Source organism: Chaetodon auriga, chromosome 7 (genome assembly GCF_051107435.1).
Source record: "Chaetodon auriga isolate fChaAug3 chromosome 7, fChaAug3.hap1, whole genome shotgun sequence".
Classification (NCBI taxonomy): Eukaryota; Metazoa; Chordata; class Actinopteri; order Chaetodontiformes; family Chaetodontidae; genus Chaetodon; species Chaetodon auriga.
Window position 1 is genome coordinate 15,880,042 of NC_135080.1, and position 14,930 is coordinate 15,894,971.

Sequence of the window (14,930 nt, forward strand, 5' to 3'; positions counted from 1 at the left end):
CTTGTTATAGTAAGAAAAGCACAGGTGTTACAAATGAGATAAGTGAATCCATTCAAGTGTCCCAGTAAGCCGTGACAGTGAGCCATCGTGCACAATGCTGTATCAGGATTCTGCCGCTGAAGCAGCTAAATGAAATACGGAGTCATTCCTGTGTTACCAGGGAAGTATGCTCCCCAGCTCTCCATATGTGCTCCTCTGGGGGCCTACCTGTTTCCAATGTCATATTTTTCCAGGGTTAGGGTTTGATCCAAACGCAGTAGGAGGGAGATCTTCTCCCATGGGACTCAGCCATCAGTAATTCTGTTATTTACACCTGTTATTTACCTGGACAATGACTAAGAAAGTATGACCTGTTGCTCTGAGAAAATTAAAGTAATGTAACATGTATTTATAGTTTAAGCTTCAACAGTGAAGGGCATCTGGAGCCACTGTTGCTAAACTACAGCTTAGGAAGTGCCAGCTCAGTGCACCAGTTGACTGAGACAAACTGTTAGCTTACAGCCCGCAGCCTCTCCCACAGTCGTCTCATTCATGACCTTTAAAATGATTGCTGATTAGGAGCACTCAGTCGCCTCCAGCGAGGTGAAAAAGGAAGCAGGGAGAGCAGAGGAGAGGTGGAGGAGGGCCATCCTATCTAAACAACAGTGTGTACAGTGAGTATTTTCAATCAGCCTTTGCAGTCTTTCCACTGGGCTGAACACACACTCCGCTGATAGAGAAGCATCAGTCACTCAGTTAAGGTGTTTCTTCTGCAAACACTTACTGATTCACTGTCAGGGTTTGCCCTCTGTTAACAATTTGATAAATTGTTGTTTGAAATTTAAGACACACTCTCAGTCTCGAGCTGTTTTGTCTGTCAAAGGATCTAATGTGGGAAAAATGTAGAGTAAGTGCGTGTACACAAGTAAATCTGGAAATCTGCCTCTGAAAAATGACATGTGCATGCTAAATGGTTTTGCCTAATGCGTTGTGAAGGACCCATAGTTGCTGTATAGATTATGGTCACTGGAAAAATGAAGATCATGGTTTGGTTAATAGTGAAAAAGTTCGATATGTTCAGTTTCATGTTTGTGTGGATTGAAATAATCTGTGTGGAATGACTTTATTTTCTAAATGTTTTCAAGTCTATACAAAAAATTCTAGCATGTTAAAAGCATGTTATCTTGTCTTTCTTTCCACACAAAGACAAAACATTGAAGGACCACTCGACCTGACCCAGTATCTCTCAGCAAAAGTCACTGAAGCCGTGATCATGTTGGGCCACAGCGATAAATTCTGCCTCAGTGACAACAGCATAACATTATTCATAATCCCTAGTGTTTTCTAACAGCCTGTCAAGCTTTGGTCCACCTGAATTATTCAGGCTTTCACTCTTTTCCAACATAGGTTGTCCTATGTTATCTAATCTATTTGACATCTATTTATACATGGAAGTTGTGTGGTGCTTGTTCATAGACATGAAGGTCATTCGGCTACAACGGAATAATGTTATCATAATAATAATAAAAAAAGGTCTCCAAGGTTTACCCACGTCCCTCTTCTGTGGCAGGCCTGAAAAATATTGTACACCCAGTGAGTGTTTACTGAAACATGAAAGCACAGTAGCAGCCCGTATCAGATGGAAACAAACAACTAAAGGGGCAAAACCAAACGAAGCTGGGAAAGAGGGTGCATGTGTGATGAAGTAGTGAGGAGGGGGACAGAAAGAGAGAATGAGTCAGCAGCAGCTCCCTCTCTAAGGACAGATGTTTCCCTGAGATTAATATTCCCACTCAGTTTATTCATCTGCGTTATCCCCACCTGCACCAGGTGATTTCATGCCTCTTGAGCAGCCAGAAAGGCCTTTTTTTTACTGCAGCCGCATGTCCGCCCTGTCACGCATGTGATAAATTACATTGATAGCCTTGTGGGACGCAGTGTAAGGCAAAGCTAAATTTAGCCAAAGAGCAAGCATTGATCACACTGTTTACGCCGCTCCTGCGCCATTCATAGCTTTTCCATTTCTTCATGAATTTTTTAAAGTGTGGAAATCTTTACCACTAATGCCTCTTCCAGACCAGTCGTAATTCAGTCCCATCCAGTTGTTGGCACATAGCTGTGTGTTCTAGAAGCAGCAACAAGCAGTCATTACAGCTGCCACCATGCACTGCGGTCCTAAGTGATCACTGATTTGATAGGCGACAATGAATTATGAATCACTGTTTCCACTGATGTCTCTAGGTGGAGTACTGTGTCCTTTTTTCTCACTCCACAGGTAATTGAGTGGGCTTTAGAAATAAGGTATGAGCCCATGTTATTGATCTGCCAGAGGTTGTTTCCAAGCCTGAGAACGGTTGGTCAAATTTCAGGTGTGCCGCTGTATGCACACTTTATGCACTGTATGTGTACTCAGTGTGTGTGTGTGTGTGTGTGTGTGTGCGCGCCTGTGGAAAAGTAAGACGGAGTGATCGCAGTTTAATCTCTGGCCATTGTACCTTGTGACTGAACCATGAAATCCTCAGACATGAATGGATTACCTCTGCCTCTGATAACTTGTACATCCAGATCAGTTTCATGCTCTCACCTTCGCCGTGACCCAACTTCACCAGCAAATCCTTTGTTCTGTGCCATGTGACGCCTCATTAAATTCACTCCCAAGTTTGTGTTCTACCTTACTAACCTCTGTTTTCACCTGAGTTGAGTTTTTCACTTTCGCCTAATTAATACTTCCAGCAAAGCTGAAAGGCTTTGTTGTCACATGTCTCTTTTGCAGTAAGCTGCATGACACTCATACAAATTAATGTGGCTTACATGTGATGGGTTTTTTTTTTCACCCAAGTAACAGGTGATTCTTGGGTTTTAGCCATCACACATCACACATTTTCTGGCTGGAAAATCTTTTATCTGGGACTTCCAAGTTGGCGGCTAAACAGCATTGCATTCTGGTGCTAATTTTACTGAGTGCCTTCAATTCTATAGAAATTGAATTGCAATTTAACATCAGTGCCAAGAACATCGCCATCAATCAACGGCACATTTTTAGCAGCAGTATTTGGGTGATTTTACACAGACACTGAAGGGTATGCAGAGACATTAAGAAAGATCTGCAGCCATAAGAACAGAGTTTCATTAGCACTGATCTGTTTGATGTCTATTAGACAAGGTTAAGACATGCTTGTGTCTACAGTCACGCTAAGCTTTGTGAGGCAGTACTTAGACAGAGCAGTATTTTGACTTTAATCGTTAAGTCAGTGTATTCAGTATGACAATGGTAACACGTTAATGTTTAGCAGCTATGACATTAGTGTCATTATTGCTAGAATGCAAAATGGTGTGTGAGTGAAAAACACGCAAAATGCTAAAAATCTTGCTAAAAAAGCTATTTGTTAACATCTGAGAGCATCTGTAAGACAGAGTGTCGTGATGATCGGATCACTAGCACTTCTGTTTCCCGTACTGTTAGCTCAGAGAGATCCAGTGCTCGACAGTAATTATCTCCATCGCTGCCACATTTCCCTCATGTTTAGAGGCTGATGTTTTACAGTCTCTTAATTAGAAAAACGCTTCCTTCTTTTGCTATGCTTATTAAACACTACCACAGACGGCATATAACCTTTTAAAGAGAGCCCTTTGTCTCGCAGTAATCCTCAGTGCTGTTGTAGTGCATAGTGCTCCATAATTATGGCGCAGCATTGACCTTCACTGAGCCCGTTGCCAGTAAGAAGCAATAATTGAATTGTAGAGTCAAAGCACCTGGTAGTCCATTTGTTCTTCATGTTAATTGTGAGTGTTAATTAAGTTCTCTCTTGATGTTGGCAGTGTTTCCGCTTCTGTTTGTGTCCGTACAGCAAATGGCTGCTGACACATGTGCCTTAGAGCAATAATGGCCAGACAGGTTTGCACCCTCACGCTGACATTAAAAATTAACAAAGAAATCAGACGGCATCAAGTCAGAGAGGTGTTGATTCAATTCTGTGGCAGTTTTCTGGACGGCACTTTGTGGTGTGTATTGTTTTTAATAAGACTGTTTGAGGTAATTAAGTGGACAAAATAACAGAAGCAACTTGTTTCATAAAGACACTAATTATTGCAGTACTTGTATATTTTACATGTACATTGCATGTTTTGGTCTTCTTTAAGCACTGAATGTGCTTTCAGGAATCAGCAGGTGCACACAAACATAATGACAAATGTCATTGTTGAGTGGCTTAGCTTTTAGAAAAACAATTTATGTCATGCCTACTTTAGACATGTAGTGACTTTTTAAATAAAGAGAGTGAGGAACAGTTAAATGAGGAAGTTATGGTTCCACAATAATTGCACAGTTTTTAAGAAATAATTCCATGTGAAAAGAGCATTGTAGTCCACGTTTTTAGGTGTTATAATCAAGAAAGAACCTGAATCTTCTTAACATCCAATCACATTACAATCGCAGATGATATTTAAGGACAAAGTGGAACCAATTTTCATCCAATTTATATGTCTAACACAAGTGTGTATTAATTGTATGTGCGTGCCTGCGTCTGTTTTGCTCTCCACAAGATTAAAGGGTCTCAAAAACGTCAAAAAGCAGAGGAAAAGGGAGGAAGAGTGGGGCCGGGACAAAGGCGAGGAAAAAGAGAGAGAGAGAGGGAGAAAAACCCAGATAGAGAAGGAGAGATTATACTGAGTCGTCAGGAAATCAATTCAACCTGCTGCTCAGGTTTTCAATGAGCTTTGCAGCTTAGTGATCTGACAGTGAAGTCTGGACTCAGACGACAGCCACGTTGCACTCAAATACTCAATAAAAAACCACAAGGAGACGTCGTGTCATCTTTTGCAGTTTCTGTGCATCACATTGTGTTCAGATATTGTCTCCAGCGAGGCTGCGTCAAGGTCACCTGAAGGAGCTTTTCCATGTGCATATATACGTATGTAGCGCTATTCTCATCAGCATTAAAATCAACTTATTATATTATTACCCAGCAGGCTTGTCACTGACTTGGCTCTTACTAGGCCGCTGGCTGCGTCTGGCCCAAACCTGCCGGCATCCTCCCAGCAGCAGACCGGAACCTCAATCTGTCACCACCACCAACTCCTACTGTAGTACAGTGCAGCTCTGTGCTGCTATCACCACCTCTCCTGATGGCAGCCTTCATCAATCCCTCCCACAACCTTTACTGCACCAGCTCCACCACTCTGTCCTCAAACCCTCTGTCGGTCCTGATCATCCCATCTCTGTTGATCTGTGTACTGTACTACATTCCGCTTCCATCTTCCACATCCGCCGTCATCCACCTTTTCAGAAGTAAGCTTAAGATTTGCATTAGAATTATGACAACAATTACATAATTAAGACAATACAAGCAGCTAAAAGTGACTTCTGTTGCTGTAGCTTGATCGCTAAAATGAAGGAAAGAGGGAAAAAGAGGACGGAAAGGAAAAAAGTGAGGACAAAAAGGATTTTTAGGGAGAATGTTGGATGAGAACAAAGGAGATAAATATTACATAAAAGATGGGTTTTCAGTCAACAACCCTCCACCCGGCTTTATTGTGCCATAATACAATATTAAAATGCCACAGTAACAAAATCCTTTAGAGGTGAAACAGGCATGCTGGATCAGTACTTATATACAAACACACGAACACAGCAGAACAGCCAGCGGAAATGTCTCTAGACACATTTATTATGCTGATCGAGTTTGTGAAAAAGTTTTTCTGTCTCAGTACAGAGACAGCAGGTTTGCAGAAACTGTCTCCGGGTGATGGAAAGACTGCGTTTTATCCAAAACTGCCATTGAACATTTCACTATGAAACCAACTGCACCGGTTTTGATGGGGCACCAAAGGTGAATGAGGGAAAAAAAAATCATTCTCAGAATTTAATTATACATGATGAAAATTTCCAAAAAACCTCTGCATAATGAGCTCATCTTTATTTTGTTATTCTATATCCACACTGAAAAGACACTAATAATAACTGATGTCACTGAGAAGCAAAGCCAGTGACTCCCTCCATCATTAACCTTATCTTGCGATTATAATGATCAGGTCCCGTAATCATACATTTCCATTATGATGAGAACACAGGTGGAAAGAAGGATAGATAGAAAGGTTAAACAAAAATAAATCTGGAATAACTGAGGTGAGCGGGGGCTGTGATTGCTCTGATTAACAAGGCTATTATCTCTAATTGCTTCCAAGAACACAGTCTGCTGCTGAATGCTGTGTGTCCTTTTCACAGCTACCTTGCACTGTCCAGTAATCATAGATCAAGAAGCCCCTCCACAGCCCGATACTGAGCCACAGCCTCATGATGTGGTAGCTGAGGGTCATCCACCATGTCACTATTTGTTAATCAAAGGGATCTTCTGCAGGACGCTAATCTCACCTTCAGCCAGCGCTCCTCCTTGTTTACGATGCTTGACCAGAGACAGATGCAGCTTTTTCTTTTTTTTTCCAGCAGAATATGTGACTGCACGCACAGCCACAAAGTCTTCAACAAACTCACGTCTTCTATCTCCTGATGTGGCTGCACTTGTGAGGGTCTGTTGAAGTGATGAGTTCTTGCTAGCACGCTGCCTCTCTCTCTGTGTCTCAGAGGACCTCTTCGACGTGACTGTGTGTGTGTGTGCGTGTGTGTGTGTGTGTGTGCGTGCCACCAAAACACAACACAACAACAACCTCCCTGTTCATTCAGCTTAAGCACTATGAAAATCATTTCAAATTGTCGGGAAAACCCTGAGTTTTATAAATTCTATCCACGTTTTGGCAATTTCCATAATATTCTGGATTTTGATTTTCTTATCAAATTCTGCGATTCCATCTGTTTCCTGCATGGCTGGAATCCCTGGGCCCTTCAGAGACTTTGACTATGTGGTCATCTGCGTGACGCTTACGCTGCCATGTGCTCTGCAGGAGTTACAGTATTTTACAAAGGCTGTGCAGTCTTTTCTCTTGGACTGGTTGGGTCAGTGACCACTGCTGGCCGTGACAGCTATGACTGCTTCATGCGAGGAGCCACCTGTTGGTGGAGCAGCTTCAAAAATGGTTCCAACATCTGTGATTTGGAGACTAGGACCTTCAGCTTCTTCACTGATTTCATACTGGGATCTGCTTGTGATGATGGACGATCTAGAGCAGTTTGGTCTATTTAATCTGAAGACATAGGATTTGAATAAGTCTTCCAAAGCGGTGGAAGATTTGTGTAATCCGCTGAAGCGGCCCTTGTGTTTGACCATCGGTGAGCAGAGAGGTGTGGCTGACTCATACCTAATCCCGACTTCTCAGCTGCACATATTTAAGTAAGGTAAATAGCATCTATAGAGTGACAAAACTACTGTCATCTACTAAATGTGAGTGAAAGAAGAGACTACTGCCATTCACAAAATATTTCATCTCCAAAGTCCTACAGATTAAACAACAGAATATGTGGTTTGACTTTGCTCTCTAAGCGTTTTTTGGTCTGATGCCCCTACCAGCAGGACGACATCATTCGTCTTCGATATCATGACTTAAATAATAAACATGTCGCTAAGGTCAGAGCACGATCTTGGTTGATTTCATGAAAACCTTAATTGCGCTCAGTTTAAAAGAAATGATGCGGTCCATTTTACTGAAACATTTACTATTAAACCTCTTAAAAATTAGCTTAAATGTTTAAATTTCATCCAGCTTTTATTGGAAATGTGATTGGGTTGATCCCACGTCTTCCCCACTTCTCCACATTTCCTGACTGAGAAAAACTGTGGCTCAACATCAAGCCAGTTGATGCTTCTCTTAATGCCAGCCAGAAGACAGGATTGTCTTCACCATCCTATAATGTGATACTCAGCTGGTTTCATCCTCACGCACAGAACTTTTCAGACTACACTAACTTTTGAATATCCCTTTGTTGAATTTGGCCTTGGGCTTGTTTCAGAGTTCAGAGTACTGGCAGCTTGTCCATCACTTCAGTACAGGCAGAATAAATAGATACCAGCCATTTAACCAGTTGTACTTTTATTGTGTTTTGTAATTGTAAAATGTAAGAAAGTTTATTGATAAAATGTCCTCAGAATACTTCCCACCCTTACTTGACTGCGCAACATGTGTAAACGTGTTTATTTCTTTCTGGGATGACGACTCTATCCGAACTATTTTGATCCAGACATCAAAGCAGAGCTACTAGAGCGCAACACCTGAACTGCAGGTAGAATTACAAGCTGGTTCCAAGCGTACCAACTTGTTTTCATTTTGATAAGACCTGTTTACTTATTTACCGACTTCACTGTGAACTCAAAAGCCCCCTGCCCCCCCCCCCCCCCCCCAGGACATGATTGACCCTTTTTACTCCTGATGTTCTGTCCACGTCGCAGTGGTCGATTCATCGGCACATCTTCTCCGCTCCCCTCCTCCTCTGGTGTGACGTGTCTCTGTTTTGTTTTCAGTAACTACATTAAAAATAGCCGCACTGAGACGGAGTGTTTGACAGTGAGAGAGTCGACCAGCTACCTCAGATGTCTCCTCTCTGCTGATGAGAGCAGTCTGCGCTTTCATCTCCACTTAAGTTGACCTTCCATCTTTTATTTTAAGAACGTGTGCAATGGATTAGTTCCCCCCCTCCCTGAAAAGCCTTTGGATTAAGATGTGTGGAGGGCAGCAGGGAGGATGATGAAAAAGAAGAGGAAGAAAGACGAGCCAGAGAGGGGGAAAGAGAATAGAAGGAGGAAGAGGAGGACAAGATAAGGAGGAGTGGAGCAGAAAGGGAGCATCAAATTCATTGAATGTGTTTCAGGCCGATCATCAGGGAAGTTTGACTCCTGTCAGTGTTCAACATTCAACATCTGTGCAGCTTCATGTCCAACAGTCTGTGTTGTTACTTCTTGGTTAGCTGTTACTTAGCTGTTTATTGCCCGTCTAGGGGTTCCTGTGAAAAACACAAAAACTGACTTGCTGTTGCTATGCGACTGTTTAAAACAGTGTCTAACCAGTATGAGGCCCCGCGATCTTTTGCTGGAATGATTTAATGTTGAAATCTTCAAAACCGTCGGCACCCTGCATGCTCAGCCTGAGTGTTACATGCGTGAACACCACGCAGAGCTGTCAGAAGGCTGACACAGGCTAGGAGAAGTCAGGGAGGGAACTTGTTTGTACGCGCTCTGTAGGTCTGTTGATTCCACCTGTTATGATGGGGCTAAAAGCCTGCCATGGTATAGAGCACAGAGAGACAATGAACTGTGCAAATTAGTATCATGGCACACACTTGGACAGTCTCTCTCCTTCCTATTTGTGTTGGGATGCCTGTCCAGGTCATATATTGAACTTATGAGGTCACCCTGGGTTTATTCTGAAAACTTGTATGCAAAACAGCTCGTAGTGACTTGCTGGATAATTGCATATGAATAGCACTGATCGTTCAGTATCCTCAGCAGGGAATAAGAGCTGCGATTCACACAGTCAGAATACATCATGTGGGCTTTTGCTATTAATCAATGTAGCCCAGTCAGATACTGTATGTGCTGACCAGTCACTGGTATTGGCTTAACCTGAGTATGAACAATGAACAGTTAAGTGATTACTGTACTTTGAAACAATGAACCAAATCTTTATAGGATATATAAGATAACTGTACCTGTTTGTTTCTTTGAACTAGTCTACATCGTCACTGTGCAACTAATGTGAATTCAGCATCTTTCTTATTGGTGGTGGTGATTAGAAGTGCTCAATCTTGTACTGTAGGATGTGAAAACCACAAATCTGTGCAGCAGCATAAATCTCAGCACACCTTCCCATAAAAATCTTGGCTTTGTGTTGATGCTAATATATTTCATGCTCTTAGCTCTCATCCTAGATCTATATTTAGCCCGTGCAGGTGGTAAAGGGGATTGTGGTGATATTCTAGTTGGGTCACTTCTCAAGGTCACTCATGCACACCGCCAAACAGGAAAATCTGAGAGATGATGTGGGAGTTTCTGCACTGCCAAAACCAAAATACTTTCAGACTTCATATTCCTTCCCATCTCATGCACGATTCTACAACAGTTACTGGTCAAAATTTCAGCCAGTAACACAACAGATGAATTTAAGTCGGCAACCTTTCTTCTATAGTGCTTAATGTATTAGAAACACAAGCGACAACAACACTGCATTTTGTCTTTTTTTAACAGAAAACAAGAGCTCTTTCTTTTCAAAACGCATTATTTTCCATTCATAACGTTGTGTTTAAGATGTGTTAGAAATATTTGATCATTGTCCGTTGCTGCAAACACATGTAGACACACTGACATGCCATGTCACACAAACAGCTGTTTGCCGGTGAGGAACATCCCATCAGTGTTCTGGTGGTTTTACTATTTACATTATTTACAAAGGAGAGTGATTGAGGGCGATGACTTACTTTCAGTTTGCCTGAAAGGACTCTCCGGCTGAGAGCGGCTTTTGAGAAATTGAAAATGTGGACAATTCAGTGCGTTACATACAGCATTTGTTGTTTACCCTTATGCTTATACAATAAGTCTGGCTGTGAGCGTGAAGCTTTTTTCCTCCTCGCTGGTAGTTTGATTTCAGTTCTTCTCTGTCCGTTTGCTTTCGAGTGATAACCTAGAAAATATTCAGCTGTAAAAACTGTTTTCCTCAGCTGAGAAGCATGAAATGAGATGGTACCGTGCATAACCACACAGGGCATTAACAGCTGGTAAGAAGTGCTGGCTAATGCAAGACTTCTGTTATTTATATCAGAATCTTTAATGAGAGATCGGGGTGAGACTGGCTGAACTAGTCAAGTTTATGTTCTCAATGGGGGCTTCTTGAGTGTGTTTATTAATTCAAATGTTGAAATATGAATGGGAAAGGTATTTGAGCATTTTGTAAATGTACAGTATGTGCTCCCTGTGGGCTGCCTGGCTGCAGTTTGTCATCACAGAAGCTGGGTTTTGATATTGCTGAATTGTTGTTGTTGAAAGAAAGCAAATGGCATCTAGAGGGAGAGAAATAACATGGTATCTGATAACAGCATGTAAAAATCTATCCTCTTTGAGGCAGAAATGATCCTTTCAGCTGAGTGAAGACGCACACTTTGGCCAGCGTATGAATCCACAAATGCATTTCTCTCTCGCACACACACACACAGATCTCATCAGGACCCCTGCGTTCCTGAATATCCACCATTTCCTTGGTTCCCTGCCAACCACTTTATTGCCCCGACACAGTCCAAGTTGGATAATGGAGGACTGAAGGTCACAGCTGCTTTTAACCCCCTCCTGTTTATTTGGTGACCTCCTTAACGGACCAAGAAGGGATATTTTACCCCAACCATCAGGCACAGAGAACGTGGATATTACTCTCAGGGCTGAGGCGATGGAGATGATGGTTGACTTGAGTGGCAATTGGGAATCTGGTGTGTGTGTGTGTGTGTGTGCATGTGTGTTCTTTTACATTTTGCGCTGGTCGTCGGAGCTCAGAGGGGTGCTGGTGTAATGACCTACACTGTGTCCTTTCAGATGTCTTTTCTGTGTGGAAGCTATTCATTCTTTGTGTGCTGATACTTGAGATTCTGGCTACCAAAGTGACAATTTTTCACAGAAAACTGACCACTAGTTAGCTCATTGGTTTACTGAAGAATAAAAACAAAACAAAAAAAACGATAAAATACAACTTTAAAGCTGCCATATTCCAAAAAAGAAAAAGAATTAAGGTGACTACATGTAATGTCAAAGTCATCTTTATTGCCAATATAGAAGTTTCCCTCGGCCCTTTGTTTCAGTGCTTTAGCGTCCGTCACTCTCCGACTCGTGTTGGTGGAGACCAAAAATGGAGCCAAAATAGAGTGAAGGCTGGACTGACTTTCACCAAGTTGCCTGAAACACAACTCCAAATGAATGCTAGTGTTGCTCCATATCTGATGGATGTGTGAATAGCCAGTTATTTGCTAACACGTACTAACTTGTCATCTTAACTCAATATTTTGATTAGAGGTGTAGGATTTAGGGTGATCTATTTGCTTAATGCTTAATGACTGTGCTTTTGTTAGGCCTTTGTATCTAAGGCGGGAGCGGGTCCTCTTCCATGCAGTCATGTTTCTACAGTAGCCCAGAATGGACAAACCAAACATTTTGCGTTTTTCGTGTTTTTTAGCAGCCACCGTAGGTGAGGGGTGAGACAAATGGCTGCAATGTACAACTTCCCTGTTAGAGGTCACTAAATCCTACAAACTGGACCTTTAAATGTCACTGTTGTGGTTACAGGTTGTTGTGCTGCCCCCAGGTGCCCAGAAAATAGATAAATGAATAAACAACTAGAGCCCCACAAAGACATCGGCATGACTGATTTTATCTTATCGCAGATATATTATTGTGTGTCAGCTTGTAACAAGAAATGACACTAATGTAGAAACAGTGGCGCCATTATATAAACAGCTTTAAAGCACAGTAGTCTAAACTTTTTGGTAATGCTAGTGTTTATGTTTAGAAAAATAATATTGACTGCCAAATCTTTGATATAAATATTGTTATGCTAAAATCAGTAAGGACCTCAAGTATCCAATAACAGTTGGGCTGATGATGATGAGGATGTTCCAGTGTGTTAAAATGTCCATCTCTGTCACTCCACAGACAGTTAGCACAGTACAAAATGACAAAATATTCCAATCTCTCCCCTGTAATGATCGCCAAGACAATACACAGGCGACTTTGATATTTCCATGGAGACTGCTCAGTGAAAGTGTCTAAGTTTATCCCTCATCACACGTACAGTAATAGTGGGCAGGTCTGCTTCTGCTTTGCTCAAAAATAAGCACTTGAAATGCATTCATGGACGTTGGTCCCTGTTTGCTTGTTGAGGGGGGGGCAGGCCGACCACAGAGCCCGCTGCACTGACCTTGTGTTGTAGTAAGGGCGAGTACTGGAAGTGAAATTCACACCAGCTTAAAGTTTAGTGTCCTATCAAAGCCTGGGTTTCCTCTCCTCTTTGCAGATCATGTGCCTGAGAACAGTCCCTTGTTTCAGCTGTGATGGAGACACTTATTTACTGTTTTTGTTGTCTAGTTGCTTCCTCTGCTCTTACTGAGGCCTGTGCATGCTCAGTGTTCCGTGAACGTCCATCTTACTCAGCCTTCAGTATATGTTAACCAGCGCATTCTGGAAGTGGTTAACTTGGGTTCACGGTGTATCGGTAGCAAACAACTACAACACGGGTGCGCGTGCGACGGTGTGTACACGCGCGTGCGAGTCGACATGCGCGCGCACTGCTCACATCCATGCCCTTGCCTGCGTCGTGCAGCTCATTACGTTTGATCCATGCGGGGCTCCTGCGCCTGTACTCGGCACTTGGCGGACAGGCGCGCAGGGCAGACAGTGGTGAGCCGCTGCTGCTGCTGATAACCGCGGGGTTCAATTCATCGCAGCCTCACTCCTCCGGCCACGGTGAAGCAGTCTGGGATTCCTTCAGTGTTCGGTCGGGGATGCGCATCTGGACCGGAGAGCGTCCCGGGGACAGTTACGCGTCGAGGCGCTCAGCCGTACCTCTCCCTTTACCCTGTTTCCAAAGGGGAAATAATCCCACTGGTTGAGGACAGTTTGGCTATTTTTGACAGAATGGCAGGCGCAAAGTGCCTTCTGAAAACGCCGAGGTAAGAGACTGCTTTTTATCCCGGGATAAAGAAAAATGTCGATGAGCACAGGCGCACCAATACAAAATCATCGTAGTCCTGTGTCATATTAAAGAGTGAACATCTACTTCTTAGTGTTTTTGTTGCATCTGTGCTGCCTGTCTGATTTTTCCTACAGTATTTCACACATGGATTTACTGTAATATTTACAGCAGCCTTTTAAAATATAGTATTGCAGATATTTTTACGAAAGCAAGTGATTGTGAGGTGCCGGTGTAGCATGTATTTTACGTTACATTTCATCAAAGAGCAGTGAAGGGTTTTTTTTTTTATGGTCTGTACAAACTGTGTCAGTTTGTGTTTAGTGTTGGAAGAGCGCACCAAAAATCCACGCAGAGTGATGCAGTAAAGCCTCTTTCACAGTAGACTGCCAGTGTTTGTGCAGTAAACAAGATGTTCCAGCTTCCCTGGCCTGACTGATAGAAATGCCTGGCAATGAAAAAAAAAAGTGGACAGGAGTCAAGTTTGAAATAGAAATATATTCAAATTTCACACTTAAATTGGGTTTTTAATAAGCTCTAGTCCTCTGTCTGTTTTTCCTTGAAAGTAACTGTGAACATTAGAGCTGAAAATGAAGGTTTCTTCAGTCTTCGGGATGTAAACTTGCCACATTGCTTATTTTGTGCAGCTGAATGCTTCCCAAAGCAGTGAAATCTAAAGGCTGCCACCAAAAGTTGCCTGTTTGTGCACAAGTAAACTGGCCTCCTGGCTTCTGAAGTCTGGCAAAACACAAAAGCTTCTGCAGAAAATTATAACAGCAGGCTGGGGGCTGTCCTTGAAAGCCATACATTTCAGGGGGTTAATTGTGTCCTCACATCAGGTTGATGTCTGCTGGGTACCTGAGGCCCCGGGAGCAGGAGAGTGCACCAACCTGTCAATCATCACTGTGTCGTGATGGAAAGGTTGTTAAGTGCAAAGATTAGAAAATTAGGTCGTGCATGAACAACTGTATCCTGATGGTCCTCTTGAAATTTTCTGTGAGCCTATTGTGTTTCTTTTTTTTTTTTTTTTTTTTTTGACAGTGTTTTTCTCTTCCATTTTTTACAGTGTTGTTCACTTCCAATTTTCTGCATGCATTTAACATATTCGCTGCAGAATTTCTCTGTGTGTGTGATGCATGGGTGTTTTGATGTGTGCCTCGCAGATACAGCAGCGTATTTAAAGCACATCGTATCCACTTATCTCCAGTACATCGTCGTTTTTTTCTCGCTGTCCAAACATTCACAGGAACTCAGTTTTCCTGTGACATAATTATTTACATCCAGCATGTTTATTAACTGCAAATAGTATGAGTCCCTTGGGGGTTTCAAACTGTAATGCATTTAAT

The 14,930-nt window shown here is 42.4% G+C and overlaps 1 protein-coding gene across 3 annotated transcripts in view; it reads left to right on the forward strand.

Moving 5' to 3' along the window:
• The window catches only part of sphkap (SPHK1 interactor, AKAP domain containing), a 94,481-nt gene that overhangs the window by 52,355 nt on the left and 27,196 nt on the right, over positions 1 to 14,930 (forward strand). Inside the window, exon 1 of one of the 3 annotated variants that reach the window (XM_076734684.1) lies at positions 13,086 to 13,564. The exons of the other annotated variants lie outside the window; for them this stretch is intronic. Within the exon in view, the coding sequence (XP_076590799.1) occupies positions 13,530 to 13,564 (35 nt within the window). The 5' untranslated portion in view covers positions 13,086 to 13,529. Of the gene's footprint in view, positions 1 to 13,085; positions 13,565 to 14,930 lie in introns of those variants that run through there. 3 annotated transcript variants of the gene reach the window in all.